The 18,932-nt window shown below is 38.7% G+C and overlaps 3 protein-coding genes across 3 annotated transcripts; 2 read left to right on the top strand and 1 right to left on the bottom strand.

Moving 5' to 3' along the window:
* Nucleotides 1-2,944: 2,944 nt before the first annotated feature.
* Nucleotides 2,945-6,915, top strand: LOC121795753 (protein SUPPRESSOR OF MAX2 1-like). Its single transcript, XM_042194345.1, has 3 exons — nt 2,945-4,541; nt 4,641-4,935; nt 5,023-6,915. Exons 1-3 carry the CDS (start codon nt 3,331-3,333, stop codon nt 6,622-6,624), a joined length of 3,108 nt encoding a protein of 1,035 aa, XP_042050279.1. The 5' UTR covers nt 2,945-3,330; the 3' UTR covers nt 6,625-6,915.
* A 4,927-nt stretch (nt 6,916-11,842) lies between these two features.
* LOC121795752 (preprotein translocase subunit SECY, chloroplastic-like) lies at nt 11,843-14,900 on the top strand. Its single transcript, XM_042194344.1, has 8 exons — nt 11,843-12,125; nt 12,604-12,761; nt 12,860-13,245; nt 13,371-13,670; nt 13,749-13,838; nt 14,093-14,216; nt 14,295-14,458; nt 14,560-14,900. The coding sequence occupies exons 1-8, from the start codon at nt 11,935-11,937 to the stop codon at nt 14,782-14,784; spliced, it is 1,638 nt and encodes a 545-aa protein (XP_042050278.1). The 5' UTR covers nt 11,843-11,934; the 3' UTR covers nt 14,785-14,900.
* Nucleotides 14,851-18,726, bottom strand: LOC121795751 (cyclic nucleotide-gated ion channel 17-like). The gene is made up of 7 exons (XM_042194343.1): nt 18,426-18,726; nt 17,607-18,102; nt 16,706-16,918; nt 16,323-16,624; nt 16,048-16,159; nt 15,717-15,953; nt 14,851-15,637 (listed from the first exon to the last, which is right to left on the bottom strand). The coding sequence occupies exons 1-7, from the start codon at nt 18,452-18,454 to the stop codon at nt 14,948-14,950; spliced, it is 2,079 nt and encodes a 692-aa protein (XP_042050277.1). The 5' UTR covers nt 18,455-18,726; the 3' UTR covers nt 14,851-14,947.
* Between the last annotated feature and the right edge of the window lie 206 nt (nt 18,727-18,932).

The raw sequence follows: 18,932 nt of genomic DNA, 5'->3' as shown, positions 1-18,932 counted from the left end.
TAATTAAATGAAGAATATAATTAGATTGAACATTGCTAAACTTCACGTTTGTTTATAAGGCATCATTTAGTGAAAAGCCTTGAAATGGGAGTACTATCTAGGCTAATCGGATTGTAATTTTATCGGCTAAAAATTTTCATCCTTAACCTTATACAGTTAACAGGCTATTCGAGTTAGCCCACAAATTTCGGACGACATTGACATCATTTTGCTATTAGTGTAGCAATAAATTTAGGTAACATTGAATTAAAGGAGTAAAATTATCATATAGCTTCCACGTTTTGATTTGAAATTACCTATTATATAGTGTATTTTGAACTTTGTCACATCTATGTTTTATTTAATTGCTAATTAATCAAGTTGTGCGAGTTAGTTAATGGCTATTACTTTAGCTAGAAACTAAATGTAGTTAGAGGCCATGCTTTTACTTCAAGATGGAATTATTATATAACTAGGTATCTACTAAAAAAATTATAAACAACTTGAGAAAGTCAGCTTTATTAATAGTTCCAGACATTGATACAAACTACACATTCTCCTTAGGACTAATTGATAATTAAATAATTTTCATTGACTATTATAAAAACAAATCTTTAGGTACACCATCTAAAAAAGCTATATCAATAAACTTAAATGCATAGATGACTCGTATTAATCGACATCAAACTTCAATTACTACATAAGTTAGATTTATTTGTTATCAAGTTTCTTATGCCAATTGGATAAGAAATTTGATCATGGAAAAACGATGGATAAGAAAATTCTCCTTTTAATTTCTTATTTTATTTCCCTCATTTAAAAAAAAAGAATTTTACCATTTTTATTTATGAAATAATGATGTGATAATTTATATATCTCTTATTGGAGTGAAAATGATGAATAATAAAAAAATTATTTTTTCAGTAAATGATAAAAAAATAGAAACAATTTAAAAGTCGAGAATTTACTTATCTTTCATACCACTCTTACTATTTTAACATGTAGTCTTAAAGCAAAGAATCAATTAATTCGATGTTTCTTCAGCAGCAAAGGAATAAAAAACACTTCCATTATGAGAATTCACGCAAAACATTGTAAGTTCAATAATATTGAAATATGCTTAATTTATTTCAAAACTTTGACAGAGTTTTATAAATTTAAGTTGAATTATCGACATTGAGGAAATTGTAGCTTGCTGCGGATGATTACTTTTATCAAAATTATTCAAAATTAAATTTTTTGCGACCGCGGAAAAATATTTCACTGATCCTATGTGGCTTTCAAATGCATAGTTTTGTTCGTAAACAAATTAAATACCATAATTTTCTATAGTTGAGTATTAATTTATTGAAGTAGATAGACACATTTGAGGAAATTACGATGGTTTAACATTGCTTTCGATTTAGTTCTTTCATTTTTTTATTTCTTTTGTGCAATTCAAAATGAAAAGTTTTTATTTTTGAAATACTATGGTAATATTTTTTTAAAAATAGAAAATCAACATCTATTTTATTTTCTATTCACTTAACATATAAAATAATATTATATAAAATTATACATTGAAAAAAAATATTCACATTTTCGAGACAAAATGATTACTCCTTCCGACCCACTGAATATGACTCACTTTCCTTTTTATTTGTCCAAACCAAAATGACTCATTACTAAAATTGAAAATACTTTTATCTCTACTTTATTCTCTCTCTCTTACTTTACTCTGATCACCACTTCACACATAAAATAAAATTGCATAAATTTCCATGCCGCCCAAGGAAGGAATAATCTTCATTGAAAGTTGAAACGGAGAGAGTAGTTAATTTCACTATTTAATCTATTGAAATATACTTCTCCGTCCAATAGGGAATTTGAGGATGTTCAAAATTAGTAGATAAATAGAAACAAAAAGTGATTAAAATATTGTTAGAATAAAATGAAAATAAAGTTCATCTAATAATAGGAAAAAATATAAAAAATAAAATTAAATTAATTTTATAGAATGGATCAAAATGCAAAAATATAACTATAATTAAAATAGAGAGAGTAAAATAATACTCCATCCGTCACATAATAAGAGTCACATTTTGTCATTTCGGTCCATCCCACAATAAGAGTCTTATTTCACTTTACCATAAATGGTACTTCAGGTCTCACATTCCACTAACTCATTTCACTCACATTCTATTATAAAATTCATATAAAATGATGGACTTCATATTCCACTAACTTTTTTAATCCACTATTTTTTATATTTATGCGGACACCAAATTTAATTTCTATTGTGAGTAAAATATTAGTAGCGCGTAGTAGCACGCACAGGTTAATAGATGCGGGATTCCGCTTTGTCAATGATAGATGCGAACTAATAACAAATAAAGTGAAGGCTAAAAAGGCAGTCAATGTACAGTTTTAGTAATGAATGTTTAAGAGAGAGAGTTACATTAGAGAAAGAGAGAGAGTAATCTTTACAAAGTTACCAGTCATCAAAGGCTAAAAAAGCTTCATTTATCTTTCTTTTCTCACCTTTCCATAATCTTTCCCAACATAATACTATAATAATATCACAGTAACTCTTTTATTTTATTCTCTACTATCACAAGGTTATTTACATATTTTGATAATTAATATAAATTGATGCTAACCGTGCCCATTAACTTGAGTTTCATGAAATTGAGAGTGGTTCCAAGGCTCTAATTTCCACAAATTCCTTCTTCCTCATCCTCTTTTTCCCAACCTATTTAAATAAAACAAGAAAACAAACACTGCATGCTCTGTTTCTCTGACTCCTCTTACTTAAACTTTTAGCACCTTTTGGCTTTTTATGCTGTTATTTAAATAGGAATATTGTACTGTCTCCTTTTTTTTTCTTTTCCTTTTTATTCATTATTATGTCACCCCACAAATGGGAGAAAAGGTTTGATTAGAAAAATAATAAAGCCTTATTACGCAATCACCATCACCATCTGTTGTAGAAGGGATTATTTTGTGTGTATTGAATACCAAAGAAGGGAAGGGGGTGTTCCATATCTTCAACCCCTTTGATAGAGAGAGAAGAGAGAAGAGAGAGAGAGAGAAGAGAGAAGAGAGAGAGAGAGAGAGAGAGAGAGAGAAGAGAGAAGAGAGAGAGAGAGGGGCGTTTGTGTGAAGGAGGCTGCTCCGATCTATCCTTTTCCCTTTGAATTTCACACACACCTTTTTAGTCTCACAAAAAGATCATATTTTTAGAGCCCAACAAATCCATCAGTCTCCAATTCAACTGAATCAACATCCCATCTTTGATTAAAATTTCGATTCTGAGCTCAGAATTTGGGGAATTTCGAAGCCAATTTTTGAATTTGGTAGAGAAGAAGGAATATGAGAGCGGGTTTGAGCACTATTCAGCAGACCCTAACGCCAGAGGCTGCGAGTGTTCTCAACCTCTCAATCGCGGAGGCGAGCCGCCGCAACCACGGCCAGACGACGCCGCTGCACGTGGCGGCGACGCTGCTGGCCTCGCCCTCCGGATTCTTGCGGCAGGCGTGCATCCGGTCCCACCCGAATTCGAGCCACCCGCTCCAGTGCAGGGCGCTGGAGCTCTGTTTCAGCGTGGCTCTCGAGCGGCTGCCGACGGCTCAGAACGTCGACGACTCGGGAGCCGAGCCGCCGATCTCGAACGCCCTCATGGCGGCGCTGAAGCGGGCCCAGGCTCACCAGCGGCGCGGCTGCCCCGAGCAGCAGCAGCAGCCGCTTCTCGCCGTGAAGGTGGAGCTCGAGCAGCTGATTATTTCCATCCTCGACGACCCCAGCGTCAGCCGCGTGATGAGGGAAGCCAGCTTCTCCAGCCCCGCCGTCAAGGCCGCCATCGAGCAGTCCTTGAGCACCTCCACCCCTCATTCTCATCACAATCACCACCACGTCGCTTCCAATAATGTCAATTTCGGAGGTGGAATTGGGGGAATCGGACCTAGGCTCCTCCCAAATCCCGGCCAATTAACCTCTCCGCAGCCAAATCAGAGCGTGTACCTGAATCCGCGTCTCTCCGGGGCTGCCAAGGGGGAGGAATTGAAGAAGGCTTTGGAGATAATGTCGAGAAGCAGGAAACGGAACCCGATTTTTGTCGGCGATTCGGAGCCGGAGGCGGTGGTGAAGGAATTGCTGAGGAAGATAGTCAACAGGGAAATTGGGGATGATTCGATTCTAAAAAATGTTGAGATTGTGTCAATTGAATTAGGGCTTTTATCCGATAAAAATCAGATAGCATCGAAAAATGAAGAATTAGGAGGGGTGATCGAGGGTAGGATCAGGGGCGGTGGAGTGATCCTTGATTTGGGGGATTTGAAATGGTTGGTGGAGCACCAGAAGCAACAGCAGCCGGTGGTTTCGGAGAAGGCGAGGGCGGCGGTGGCAGGGATCAAGGCTCTGTTAGCTAGATTCGGCGGAGAAACCAATAAGCTGTGGTTAATTGGAACTGCAACTTGTGAGACATATCTGAGATGCCAAGTTTATCATTCATCCATGGAGATTGATTGGGATCTGCAGGCTGTGCCTGTTGCTTCCAGATCGCCTCTACCTTCTCTGTTTCCCAGGTTTGAATTCAATTGTTTCAGCCTTGTTTCATTTCAATTGATGACTTTTGTGTCTGAGTTTTCATTGGGTTGAATTTTCATTTGGATTTTTTGATTTAGGCTTGGAGTTGAGAGAATATTGAGCAATCCGTTGGAGTCTTTGAATCCGTTGAAGCCAGCAGCAGCGAGCCCTCTGCCTGCTCTAACAAGGGGCCTATTTGAAAACTCGGGCGCTGCTCAACGATTGTCCATATGTCCTAAATGTTCGGAGAATTGTGAGAAGGAACAGGCGAAGCTCGCAGCTATTGAAAAATCGTTCTCCGAGGCAAAACAGGACACGCTCCCGTCTCTGCCTGCGTGGTTGCAGAATGCTAAACTCAACGCGGTTGATGCTATAACAAAAGATGACTCGCAGGTTGTTATTTACGATCGTGGCTTTTACGAAAACCGGTTATGTTCAGTATATAATGTGGTCTAGAGCTGATGATATTTATATATACAGGGTAAGGATCAACATGTTCTTTCAAAGCAGAAGATGCAGGAGTTGCAGAAGAAATGGAGGCAGACATGCTTGCAGCTTCATCCGAACTTTCATCAGAATACTCGGCTCGATAGGGCTGATCCGCCTGCTCTGCCGAGCTTGTATAATCCTAACCTGCTGTCGCGCTCTCCATTCCAGCCTAAACTTCAGATGGCCAAGCCTCTCGGGGCAGCTCTACAACTGAATATGAATCAAGCTTCGAGCCAGCCTGCGGATCTCATCAATAGCTCCCCTACAAGCCCAGTCAGAACGGATCTGAATCTTGGATGGAAAGGACTAGACAACGGTCCTGAGAAAACTTTGGAGGATCATGCTAAAGACTTCTTGGGCTGCATCTCGTCCGAGCCACAGACCAAGTTGCTTGATAAATTCTCTAACGCTTTGGATGCCGATACGTACAAGAAATTGCTCAAGGGGCTCATGGAGAAGGCGTGGTGGCAGGCTGAAGCAGCGTCTGCTGTGGCCTCAGCCATCACTCGATGCAGATTGGGGAATGGGAAACGGCGTGGTGCTGGAACGAGGGGTGACATTTGGTTGTTATTCACGGGGCCGGACAGAGTTGGGAAGAAGAAGATGGCAACGGTGTTGGCCGATCAAATGTTTGGGGTTAATCCTGTGATGATATGCCTAGGCAAACGACGGGATGATGAAGATTTGGACATTAGTTTCCGAGGTAAAACAGCTATAGACCGGATTGCAGAGGTTGTTCGGAGAAATCCATTTTTGGTGATCATGCTCGAGGACATTGATGAAGCAGATATGCTAGTCCGCGCGAGCATCAAGAGGGCGATTGAGAGAGGCAGGCTCACCGATTCTCATGGCCGTGAAGTCGGCCTAGGCAATGCCATATTCATCATCACTGGAGATTGGTCTGTAACAAATCCCGACGCTGTAAGAGAAGGTAGATTCGTGGACGAGGAGAAGCTTGCGTCCATAGCAAGCGGTGGCTGGCAATTGGGACTGATCGTTAGAGAAAAGAGTGCGAAACGCAGACCTAATTGGTTGCAGGATGACGATAGGTCAATGAAGCCAAGAAGGGAAACGGAAGCCGGCTTGTCCTTGGATCTTAACCTCGCATCAGCATTCGTCGAGGACGACAAAACGGACGGCTCGAACAATTCGAGCGACCTGACCTTTGATCACGAGGATGAACTCGGCCTTGTAAATGGGCACTTCTCCGTTACATCCGTGCCTCATGACCTCGTGAGCAATGTGGACGATGCCATAGCGTTCAAGCCCGTGAGCTCGGCTTTTGTCCGAAGGGAGATCAAGAAAACAATCATGGTTAAGTACTCCATGGCCGTGGGCGAGAAGGCGCCGCCTATACAAGTGGAAGACGACGTGTTGGAGAAGATCTTAGGGGGGCTGTGGCACGACCGGAGCAGCCTCGAAGAATGGATTGAGAAAGTTGTTGCACCGAGTTTCGACCAGCTGAAGGCGCAGCTGTCCTCGTGCGGAGACCAGAGCAACTCGGTAGTTCGCCTAGTGGTGGAGTCGGGCTCAAGCGACCGGGGCAAGAGTGACGGGAATAACGAGTGGCTGCCTAGCAGCATTCTGGTATGAAAGCAACTGAGATTACTAAGATTCAAATGATAATTTTGTTGATGTTGGGGTTCATATTTGTAAATATTTTTGCTACTCTTTGGCACATTATAGAGTAAAAAAAATGGAAAAGGAGTAAAAAGAAATGTAACGGTTAAGAGTGGGATGTTGACAGGTTAACGAATCCCAAACCACAGTTACTTTTTTTTTATTTTTCACTGTAGCACAACTATTTGTTAATTGCCATTACTATTAGTGGCATAAATAAATGTTTGAATAGGAAGAAGATGAATACACACGAGGTTGGTTGTTTGATTTGTTTAAGGGAGGGGGGTGTTGTGGTAATTTCAAGTTGTTGACTGATTCTGCTGTAAAATAATACTCCCTCCGTTCCGCACTACTCGCACGTTTCCTTTTGGGCACGGAGATTAAGGAATGAGTGATAGACAAAGTCAACCATTACGGCTGTAGGTATAAATTATTACTAAAAATGGAAAGAGTGCAAATAACTTGGGACGCCCAGAAAGGAAATAAGTGCAAGTAGTGCGGGACGGAGAGAGTAGTTAATGGGTTCGGTAAGGTTCGTACTAATTGACGGTCAAAAATGAACTTTTTGCTTTGATTAATTTGGTAAAAAGTGGGGCCCACGGATCGAAAAGGTTCTGCAGCAGTCACGTTTCTGCACGTGCAACGTGTCGCCACCCCACCCCAACTAAATAATGTCACGCCTTTTTACCTTTCGATCCTTGGTTTCAAGTGGATCCAATGCTCCTTTTGGCGTCGGTCTTTTATATCCTAAAGGTCATCCACTGTGCTGTCTCTATATCGTCCCTTAACTACTATTTGACCACTATTTGAGGGCCTACTGTCCTTTTTTTCTCCATCCCTTAATTAAGGGACGGAACCTGCAACGCTCCATCCCTTAACCGTCCCTTATTCCGTCCCTTAATTACTATTTATTCAATTTCATTTTTTATTTTTTTTTCCAACCCAATTCAATTTAAACAAACACAATTCATTAAAATTAAAACAACATTACAGCATAAAATAAAAATACAACTTAAATTTTAAAAAAAAAAACATAATTAAAATCTTTAAAAAATAAAAATGACATAATTTAAAATACAATTTTATATGGACATCCTTGAATGTTTTATGTTTCACTTTCGATGTGGGACAAAATCATTCTTGGATGTCTCTATAAAAGAGAAACAACCAAGAATGATTTTGTCCCACATCGAAAGTGAAACATAAAACATTCAAGGATGTCTCTATAAAAGAAGAACAACCAAGAATGATTTTATCCCTCATCGAAAGTGAAACATAAAACATTCAAGGTTGTCTCTATAAAAGAGAAGCAACCAAGAATGACTTTGTTCCACATCGAAAGTGGAACATAAAACATTCAAGGTTGTCTCTATAAAAGAGAAACAATGAGTTTCATAAATTCGCAAGCCCATCAAATATATGTGGGCTATTACGAATTTCTTGTATTTAATTATTTGTAAAAAATGTTTTTAAATATAAAAACAATTTTTATAAATAAAAAGTATTTTTTTTAAATTCGATTTTTTTAAAAAAAAATTGATTTATTGCGTCATCCGTGACGACGCCCACGCTGGGCTAGCGAGTGGGCGTCACGCATGCATCGGGGGCGCGCCACGTCGCCCGGGCGCGTGACGGGCCGGCGCGTCCCTTGTCTCACGGATACGGGCTACGGGACGGGCTACGGGATGGGACGAACGTTGCAACGCGTCCTGCGGCGGAACCGTCCCTCCGGGACGGAACGCGAGCCGCGCGGGACGCGTAGTGGATGCTCTAAAATCTTTTATATATGTTCCACGTATGTGTATGATAATACTTTCTTCGTCTTAAATTAATTAATGCATATCTTTCTAAAAAAATAAGAGAGCAAAAGAAAAAATAAAAAAAAAGAGATGATAATTTTGTTTTTACCAAAATTAAAAATGAAGCAAGTGGTTTGAATCAATTCAAAATAAAATATGAAACAAGTAGCTTAGAACGGGAAAGTATATTGCATCTAAATATGCCACAGGTCACAAATAGTTTCTAAATTAGTACTCCACCGTTCCATGATAAGCGACTCACATTTCTTTTTGGGACGTCCTAAGTTAAGTGAGTCATTTCCTTTTTTGGCATTCTCTCTTACTTTTTCTCTCTACTTTATTAACTCTCTTACTTTATTCACTTTCCACTTTACTAACAAAATCTTATTTTCTTAAATCCCGTGCCAAAAAGTTTTGGCTCACTTATCTTGGGACGGAGGGAGTATGTCATTTTATCACACACATGGCTTCTGCCTTCTAGGCTTCTACAAAAAGTACTCCCTCCGTCCCGCTACAAGTGAAGCGCTCCAAATCGGACATTGTTTTGTAAAAATGATAGTAATAAATAGTTATGGTAGAGATAAAGTAAAGTAAGTAAAATAATAATGTATATTTTACTTTCATTCTGCTTTAACTATATATTATCATCTTCGCAAAACAACGGCAAAAAAGAAACGTCTCACTTGTGGTGGGACATAAGGAGTACTACTTAAGAATCATTCTTGATAAACACTCTTCACTCCCATAAGAGTGTCCACTATAGGGGGCGGACAGCCCCCTCCCACCGCCGCCCCCCGAATCGAACCGCCGCGCCGCCGCGTCAGCCGCGGCTATAGCAATAGACAGCCGCGGCTATAGCCCCACTCCTTCTCTCTCCAGCCACCCTCAGCCGCGTCCTCGCCCCGGAGTCGGCGATCGCGCGTCCGCCGCCCCTCCCCCCACCCGCCGCGTCCACCCCCGCGGCGGACACCCTTCCCACTATAAGCCGCCCCGCTTCCGCCCCAAACGTGGCTATAGCCGCGTCCACATTATAGTGGATGCTCTAATAAATGTTACATTAGGGGATAATACAAGATTTTAGGAAATATTATTTTGTGTGTTAAATGAAGATATAAAATACTCCCTCCGTCCCATACTTCGAATCTAGACCACTATAAAAAAAAACTCAAAATAAAATCAAAAAAATAAACATAACACGAATCTATATTAAAGCGTGGATCAATTAATTCCAAGAATTCATTCAAAAATAACATAATCATCTACATATTTGAAGAAGAAATCAAGTGACATGCTCACAATCCGAAGAAGCAAAGTGGCTCATTGCAATTTGCTTGTGACAAGCATGTGGTTTCATTTATTAGGCCGACCGAAAATCACTTTCTTTTCACATTGTCCCACTTAAATTTGTGCATATATATATATGAATAGTTTGACCACCTTTTTCATACATGAGGGCATGAATATTAAGTTTTTATATTGATATTTGTCGTGTCAAATAATGATGTATAACTGCCCACGTATCTATCTTGCATTCATCAATTTATCGTGTATAGTAGGGAAGAAGGATAAAGGTGATTGTTTCAAGGCCACACATAGAATCCCAAAATCCGAATTGGGAAATGCTTCTAATCCATTGGGAGATCTCTCTATCTTTAATTTGAAAAAGGGGTTTTTGTATTTTTCTTTTTTTGGTTTAACAAACATACCATACTTGTCTTATTCTTAATAAATTGATTGGGTTAGAAGTATTTTTTTGTATAAAAATATGATAGGTTATTTATAATACGCGTTTGGTGTGAATTTGATTAGGGTGACACGTACGTAAAGGAAGAAAACTTGGTGGATGACTTATCAGTTTTATCATGATTCTTGGTTGCATATATACACTACATTGCGTGTGAGTTTGGAACTAGTCCCTTTATGCGTCCATAGGTATATATATTTAGTATTCTTTTGTAAAAACATATTTTGGACTGACATTCCAATAATTAAAGATAGGTAGCCAAAGTTTAATGAGACAAATGAAATTTAGTTTTACTTTTGCACGGTACTAACTGAGTCACCTATTGTGATAAACATGTTCACTACTCAATCTAGAAAGCAAATGATTTAGAATTGTTTGCTTTTAAATCTTAAATATTGTAAAATACTCCATCTGTTCCATAGTAATAGACGCATTTTTTTCGGCACAGAGATTATGAAAAAGATGTGTAATGTATTAAATTAAAAAATAATAAAGTAGGAGAAAGGTAAAAGTAGAGATAATAAAGTAAGAGTGAGATAATGTGGTAGTACTTTTACTATGGGATGCCTAAAATGGAAAAATAGCTTTACTACTATGTATGAAGGGAGTATATCATAAATGAATAAGCAAAATACAATGTAACAAAAAAATATTCTTTTTCATTATTAGGTAAAAATTGATAAAGAGTTTTATGCAAGCAATCTCGAAATATGTTTTACAATATACTCTAATAGTTTTTTTATAACCAACCAAACAAATCTTTACTTTTGTTTCTGCTTTATCATGTGTTTAAGTACTCCATCCGTCTCAAAGTAGATATCACATTTGGATGATGATACGAAATTTTAGAAGATGTTGTTTTGTGTGTTAAGTGAATAAAGAACATATAGTTTTATAAATTAATGTGAGAGAAATTTTTCTAAAAGAAAAAATATTACATCTTTTGTCAGACAAATTAAAAAGGAGAGTGTGACACCTACATTCGGATCTAGTTATAAATTGTAGTATATTCGATCATAGATTAATATATAGTCGAGCATTCTGCAGTTGAAAATCACAAAAATTATTTTGACATAAAGTCATATTTAGGATCATGTCTTATGGTGATGAGGTTGATTTGAAATTAATGAATTTGATTTGAAATTAATTTTCATGCCTTATGCATAAAGTCATATTTAGGATCATGTGTCTATTAAAAAATAATACTCATCCAATTTCAAGTTATTTGAGTCGTATTCTATTTTGGGATGTCTCAAGTTATTCGAGTTATTTACATTTATGGCTAAAAATAAAATATCTTATTCCACTTATTTTATTCTCTCTCTTACTTTATTTTATTATTACTTAATTTAATAAACACAACTTTTTAAAATTCTATAATGATGGAAATATACAATAAGAGCAGTAAGTGGCTTGTAATTATAGTAAATCTTTTCTCCCTCTCAAATAAAAACTACAGTATATTTAAATCTTCTCAAGCCCATTGTTGAGGCACATATTTACCAAGGCCATATCAGAAGCCCATGAAAAATGTGGTATAGACAGACTGAAGCCCAATTAGTTTTATATTGAGTGAAGTGGGCCATTAAAGAAGGCAATAAAATTCACAATATTTAACTTAAAATTAAATTTTTGGCTTTGGTTTCAAATTTCAATGGAAGAAAATTAGTAACTGCAAAATCCAAACTCATCCAAATCCAGAGTGTGAGTTGTTGTTCAGAGAAGCTAAAGGAGAAGATAATGTTGATAACAGTGAGACAAATCTCTTCCTGTTTGTGCTCCACCACATTTCCGAATCACAATTCTGTATCCAAGAAACCTTCTTTTTCTGCAAATCCGCACAATTATGTCTACAGAAGGTTTAAAAAATCAATTTGCAGAGCAACTCTCACTATCCACAAGAACACCTCCACCAGCAACAACAATCAAAGGTTAAACCTTTATGAATCCCTTATTTTTTGTTTCTTTATGTGGAAAGGGTTTTCCTTCATACTTTCTGGTTTCCCAGTTTAGAACTTTAATTTATTCTGCAAGTCTGTTTTTTAATTGATGTCTATGATATTTATTTCGAAATTGCTCACACTGATAGAGTTATTACTTATTACATTATGCATATTCTATAATTACATTTCTCAGTGCTGATAAATGTATTAATTGTTTTGTGTTTTTTGAGTTCCTGATGTGAGGAACTAGCATTTGAGGCCTTAATTGGCTTAGATAATGGCTTTTTAATCACAATTGTAGCAATTTGTCTGCTTAATGATCTATTTCAGAGATGGATAGGTTTGGAAATGCTTAGCGTTTGATTGCTTTTTACATGTCTCTGAAGTAACTAGCATTTGAGGCCTTAACTGCATAAAAAATGCCCTCGTGTATTGACATATTTGTTGTGATTGAAACATCTCCCAGCTGCGAGAGTTCGTCTTTTGATCCACTGGGTATCGATCCAGGTGGATTCTCAGCTGTAAAAACTGCTTGGGAAAGTGTTTTACTAGTATTTTATCAAATTTCTGAGGGCAACTCAGGCACACGGAAAGAGAAAGCTTCATCCGCAAGAGGAGTGGCAGGTTTCTTTTTTAGCATATCTGTTTTCGTATTTTATGTCCTCTGTAAATCTTTACTTGCTGCTCTTGGCCATTGCTTAGGATTCTTTGACATTTTCCAGCTGCTATCGAAGATACTAGAATTGATGTTGGGGATTTCTTCAAGGGTCCACTTCCTGGAAAATTTCTCAAGCTTTTAGGCTTTCTTGCTCTATCACGACTTGGTATATACATACCTCTTGGTGGAGTCAATCGAGAAGCTTTTGTTGGTAATCTCGACCAGAACAGCCTCTTAGGCACTCTAGATTCATTTTCTGGAGGGGGTATTGGTCGGCTTGGAATAGGCTCCCTTGGCATTGTGCCCTTTATCAACGCGCAGATTGTGTTTCAGCTTCTCACTCAAATCTATCCCAAATTGCAAGAACTTCAGAAGCGAGAAGGTGAGGCTGGAAGAAAGAAGGTGCTGCAATATACTCGATATGCCTCTGTTGGCTTTGCAGTTGTGCAGGTAAATGAATGGACAATATAGAGTCTTGCATACAGTGTCATGCCGGGATAACATCATTCTCCTGGCATTATCAACCTCATCAACATTTGCTTTTATGGTTTCTGTAAAATTGATTTGCTTGGCAGGCGATTGGACAAGTGTTGTATCTTCGACCATATGTCAATGACTTCAGCACTGAGTGGGCTCTCTCGTCCATTATTATGCTGACTCTAGGCTCGGTTTTGACCACCTATATTGGGGAAAGAATTACCGATTTAAAACTTGGAAATGGTACATCACTATTGATCTTCACAAATATCATATCCTATTTACCGGCATCGTTTGGGAGAACAGTTGCGGAAGCATTTAAAGACGGTAACTATGCTGGACTAGTTGGCATCATTGTCTCCTTCTCTTTGCTGGTCCTTAGCATTGTATATGTGCAGGTACAAATTATCTTTGCTATTCAAGTTGTTGAAATGCTACTACTCATTGATTCAGTGGAGTGGTTTATTATGTTTCAGGAAGCAGAGAGGAAAATCCCAATTAATTATGCCTCAAGATATGCAAGCGGAGCCGGAGGACTTCAAAAGTCTGCTTACTTACCCTTTAAGGTCACTATCTGTTTCTGATGTTAACTGTGGTTGTTGCATATCACTCTAAGAACTGCCATTAAATCCCGCCTCTGTTGTAAAAATGCGGAAACAAGTCTGTTCAGAAATAAGCTCAGCAAAACATTCGTCTATTTTGTCTCTTTGATTGCCAGTTCCATTTTCAACTTTTACGTAACGCCATCAGGGAAATTTCGTAGTATAAGATTTGCTATATGCATTGTAATAATTTTATACCAATAGTTTAAGATGAACAGGTGAATAGTTCAGGAGTGATGCCCATCATCTTCTCTACTTCGTCCTTGGCTCTTCCAGGAACTATAGCACGATTTACGGGTCTGAATTTTCTAAAGAAGGCTGCTGTAGGTTTGAACCCTGGGGGTACGTCATAAATGAGTTAAATTTCACATTGGGTTTTATTAAAGAATCTGCCCAAAATGTGATATTTCTATGATTCAGGTTCTCTGTACTTGCCAACAAACATTTTGTTAATAGCATTCTTCAATTACTACTACACCTTCCTGCAACTGGACCCCGACGATGTCAGTGAACAGCTGAAGAGGCAAGGTGCTTCTATCCCGCTTGTCCGACCTGGAAAAAGTACTGCTCTTTTCATCAAAACGGTAACGGCCTCCCTCCCTCACCCATATAATTATTTATAACTCCATCATGCACAAGTCGTTGAATGCGTTTTATTGCTTCTATGTTCGGGTTGGATTTGTAGGTACTGAGCAGAATATCAGTTCTGGGTTCTGCATTCTTGGCTATTCTTGCTGCTGGTCCTGCTGTCATTGAGCAGGCAACACATCTTACAGCTTTTAGGGGTTTTGCGGGCACGTCTGTCCTCATCCTCGTTGGTTGCGCCACTGATACAGCTAGAAAAGTTGAGGCCGAGATCATTTCCCAGAAGTACAAGACCATAGAGTTCTACGACAACGACAAATATTGAGACAAATGCGCTACTTGTAATTGATGCATGAAGCCTTGTTCTATGTTCACTGATTAACAAGACATCTTGTAATAACCATTTCCGATTATATTATACCAAATGTTTCTACATTCAAATATGAAACTGCAGAGAAAGTAGTAATCTTTTGTATGCATCGACTAGACTAATCGTCTGGCTCAGCAGAGAAATCGGGCTCCTCGGGTTTCGGGAGTTTAGGCAAATGCACATGTTTAATCTTCTTTCTGGTGTTTGCAGCAAATCTTGAAGCTAGTATCGTCACTCCTAGATTTGAGCTGATTGTCGAGGGAGTTGCCATTGTAGCAGCAGAAGAATCGCAGTCTTCCATCGCAAACGACTCCATTCTGGCAAGATCCTTAGCCATCTTTCTCCTTTTGAATCTACGCCACGCAGCTTGTATGAAGCATGCAGCCCAAGTCCTCCAGTGATGAGAATAGAAGCGGAATGTGTGCTGCAGTTTCTTACTGTGTAGGCGTCGGAACTGATTAGCGACAAACTTGAGATCTTCCGCTCGCAACACAAATGCCTCGACTTCAACAAGGGCGATAACCGTCCTTGTAGAAGAAGGCAAGTTGAGAGCTGATTTCGGGAGCAGAGCCCAAGCTAGAAGCTCCTCTCCGCAGAAATCTCCAGGTCTCAGGGTGATGGAGTTGAAGAAACCAGTCCGACCTCCGTTTGTAGTTGAACTCTCAAGCCGTCCTCTGATGATGAAGAGCATCTCCGACACAGGGTCGCCCTCACGGACAATGTAAGTGCCCTCCGTGCTCAATGAAGAAACCAATCGTTCACATATAGCATCGAGTAACTGATCATCCATCTGGGAGAAAAAAGGAACCTGCAAAAACATGAGGAAAGATCACTCTCAGCTATAGATGCAATCCTAGCAAGATTACTAAAGTGATGGAGGATCATACTCGTCGGACAAGGTCCAAGCATAGGTGGCGCTGTATGTCACGGCTCAGATCAACGGGCAACCCATGGAGAATAGCTTCTTCATCTACTCCTCGGGTTGCAAGCCACTTGTATTGAACATAGCGCCTAACACGTTTCCTCAAATCTTCAGGAAGCTGTCTGTGCCGCATCCATTCCTCAGTATCTCGTCTTTTCAGTCTCCATTCCTCGAGCCTAACCGTTAATGACTGCAAGTAAGTCTGCAAGTAGATAGAAATCATACAATTAAGAAAGAGACATATACAGATAGGGTCACTCCAGCAACAAAAATAGGAAATGGATCAATTCACTAGCCTGCATATTTCCAATAAGATGTGCAAACAGAACAAGACCCAATATGGCAATGAGAATGGCAAATGATGTTTCTCCAATGTACGTGCTGGTCGACAAATTCTGCCCATACGAACTGAGTAATATAAACGAACACAAGAAATAGTTAGCCATCAGTTGGGGAGGAAGGATCAATGAGCAGCTGAATGACTCTTGAGAAGTTGAGGTCGATGAGCGAAGTATACACAAGTTCTTGATTAATACATTGAGGAAAGCAGTAAGCAAAATAATAACAGTACCTTAAGTTCTGCAAGCCCCACCATAGGCAGTAGAAGTATCTTCGGACAAAACTAGAAGATACGACCTGTTTCATTACAGCTTTCTCAAAAATCCCAAATTTGAAGTTAATCTCCTGGTCAGGGTCACAACTTTGGAACACCTTGGTGCCATTAATCCAAATATTACGCTCCCAAATATCAGCAGCATCGCAGTTCAAATACGAGAGAGAACATTTGGTAGGGCTTTCTTCTCTCTTGCATACTGATTTCCAGCAAGACAAGTACCTGTCAACGGACAGTACATACCAGGCCGCACCCAGGACCTATGACGACAAAATATAATCAGTTGACAGTTGAACAACTGCATTAGGCCAAAAGAATAACAGCGCCACGTGCTTACATACATGGCTTGCCAGCATGTAGAGTATCAAATTGTAAGCAGCCCCTGCCCACGCAGTTTTGGTCACCACTCCTGTTGCTTTTATTATTTGAGAACTCAATGGGAAAATGAGGTATAACCTTGGTATATACTGTAACAGTACAATCAGAGCAAGAGCGTTGTTATTATGGTTTGATTTGTTGTTTCTTGTAGCCGGTATGATGAACCAGATGACCATCTGTAACATATAAGCCCAAACACAGGCATTAGAATGCATGAAACAAAACCGGAATCACACAGACAATGTCATCAATAGACTTGAAGAAATGGATATAAACAGATAAGCATACTGTAATAACAAACAATGCCAGCTTTGTGGTTCATAAGAAGCACGTGAAGAAACAAAAGCATAATAAGGCGATGACTATGGTACCAACCCTTGGACAATATACACAGGACCAACATCTAGTAGGTTCTACTGCTCGTATTGTTTTACAATCAAAATATAACTATACTGTCTATCTTCCTCGATTCATCGTTCACCAAACTATCCATTTCTCCGAAAATCTACTAGGTTCTACAGACTCTAACTAGACTAGGATTCCACAAATGCCAAAAATCTATAGCATATCTTTCAAATTTTCATTCAAGTCAAGGTTACACTTGTAGGAAGTCTCAGTAAGCAATATCTCGAAATTGGTTTCATTTTTAGCTACAACATACCAGACGATATTTCCTTATATACGTTGTTCCAAATAACAATGTGCCTTAGCAGGAACCGAGAGTAACTAGCATATTAAATGAACCTATTTATCACTTGTAGAAGTAGAACGTTTAGACCTAAGGAGCAAAATAGTCAAAGAGAATTATACTGCAAGCTCGATAACCCGGGATACGAACTGAAAATACAGAGTCACAAGAAATACCTGAGGCAGAGGCAAAGTTGCTACTAGATCAATGAAGAAGTCAGATCTTATATATCTTCGGGCAATTTTCTTCGGATCCATCACAAGTTCACCCCTACCAAACACTCGTGAACTGGGAGCCACATATGCCGTCCTAAACTTAATCACCACGTGCAAGAGATAGAAAAGATCAGCAATGGTGCGGAAAAAGGTCACGACAATCCGCAACTTGACATCCGTTTTCGCACACCACGAACCCTTACTCACTCCTATACTCGGCAGGTAAAAGTATAGCGGATCGATGAAAAGCGCCAACAGGCAAGAAACTATGAATATCCTGTTCCAGTTGAGCACAATATCACTACCAGGGTCGAGTATATGCTTGTGACAAGGCTCCTGCTGCTCAGGAAAAACCTTGGCACCACCAAATTTGAGGGACTTAATTATCTTGCATTTTCTATCAGAATTCAATAGTGAAGATGTCAATTTGTTTTGCTGCATCCCGTCAGAAGAAAACCTAGAATTTTGAGACAACTCAACACAATATTAGTAAATCCCCAATTCTCGTGATTCAAGATTGTTGAAGGTTAGTGAAGTCCAACAAATTCTCACAAGCATTATGTTTCCATTAACACAGAACTGATCTCCACTAAGCATAACTGATAAAAATCCGATCTTTACTGAGAAAATCAGTCAAATTTTTACATCATTCTTTCAGCATAACTGAGAAAAATCCGATCTTTATTGAGAAAACCAGTCAAATTTTTACATCATTCTTTCCCACTTTCCTCAGTTCTATAAAGATAGAGAGCAATTTAAGATGAAAGGCAGTTTAAATACCTCACATTCTTCTCGCTCCTCATCTCCATCTTCAAACGGCATTAGGCGCCCACCTCTCTAAAAATGGAAATCCAAGATTAAATATAGCAGCCACATAAGAAACATAATTAAGTTGTAAATGACGATGAAAAGAGTAAAACATTCTAGATCATGTTACTAAATCTGACAACTGACAGAGGGGTTTGCAAAAAATCAAAAAAAGAAAAGAGTAAAGAATTGGGAGTGCACAGGGATGTGTGTTCGATTGGTTCTTGGTTTTTGAACAAATATTCATATTCTGATTCAAAAGGTGTTAATTAAGCTAATTGTATTTGCAATAAGTCTCTACTGTTTCTTGTCTTGCGACTCATTTATAGTGTAGTCAAAGCAAATCATTATATATTTATTTTGTATTTTTAAAAAAGAAAAATGTGATCTTTCAAAGCAAATCAAACTTTCGCCCAAAAACATTTTCAACATTTGTATTTGTTTTATCACACTTCCCATCAATCTAAATGAGACGTTTTT

This window comes from Salvia splendens, chromosome 3 (genome assembly GCF_004379255.2).
Source record: "Salvia splendens isolate huo1 chromosome 3, SspV2, whole genome shotgun sequence".
In the NCBI taxonomy this organism is placed as follows: Eukaryota; Viridiplantae; Streptophyta; class Magnoliopsida; order Lamiales; family Lamiaceae; genus Salvia; species Salvia splendens.
This window is presented reverse-complemented; position numbering and strand designations above follow the sequence as displayed.

Bases quoted from the DNA above. Each gene is read 5' to 3' on its own strand.
- LOC121795753 (XM_042194345.1), top strand. From the start codon at position 3,331: ATGAGAGCGGGTTTGAGCACTATTCAGCAGACCCTAACGCCAGAGGCT. The intron at 4,542-4,640 runs GTTTGAATTCAA...TTTTTGATTTAG, and splicing joins CTACCTTCTCTGTTTCCCAG to GCTTGGAGTTGAGAGAATAT. The intron at 4,936-5,022 runs GTTGTTATTTAC...TTATATATACAG, and splicing joins TAACAAAAGATGACTCGCAG to GGTAAGGATCAACATGTTCT.
- LOC121795752 (XM_042194344.1), top strand. From the start codon at position 11,935: ATGTTGATAACAGTGAGACAAATCTCTTCCTGTTTGTGCTCCACCACA. The intron at 12,762-12,859 runs GTTTCTTTTTTA...GACATTTTCCAG, and splicing joins ATCCGCAAGAGGAGTGGCAG to CTGCTATCGAAGATACTAGA. The intron at 14,217-14,294 runs GTACGTCATAAA...TCTATGATTCAG, and splicing joins TGTAGGTTTGAACCCTGGGG to GTTCTCTGTACTTGCCAACA.
- LOC121795751 (XM_042194343.1), bottom strand. From the start codon at position 18,454: ATGGAGATGAGGAGCGAGAAGAATGTGAG. The intron at 16,625-16,705 runs GTATGTAAGCAC...TTGTCGTCATAG, and splicing joins TCTACATGCTGGCAAGCCAT to GTCCTGGGTGCGGCCTGGTA. The intron at 16,160-16,322 runs GTACTGTTATTA...TATATTACTCAG, and splicing joins TGGGGCTTGCAGAACTTAAG to TTCGTATGGGCAGAATTTGT.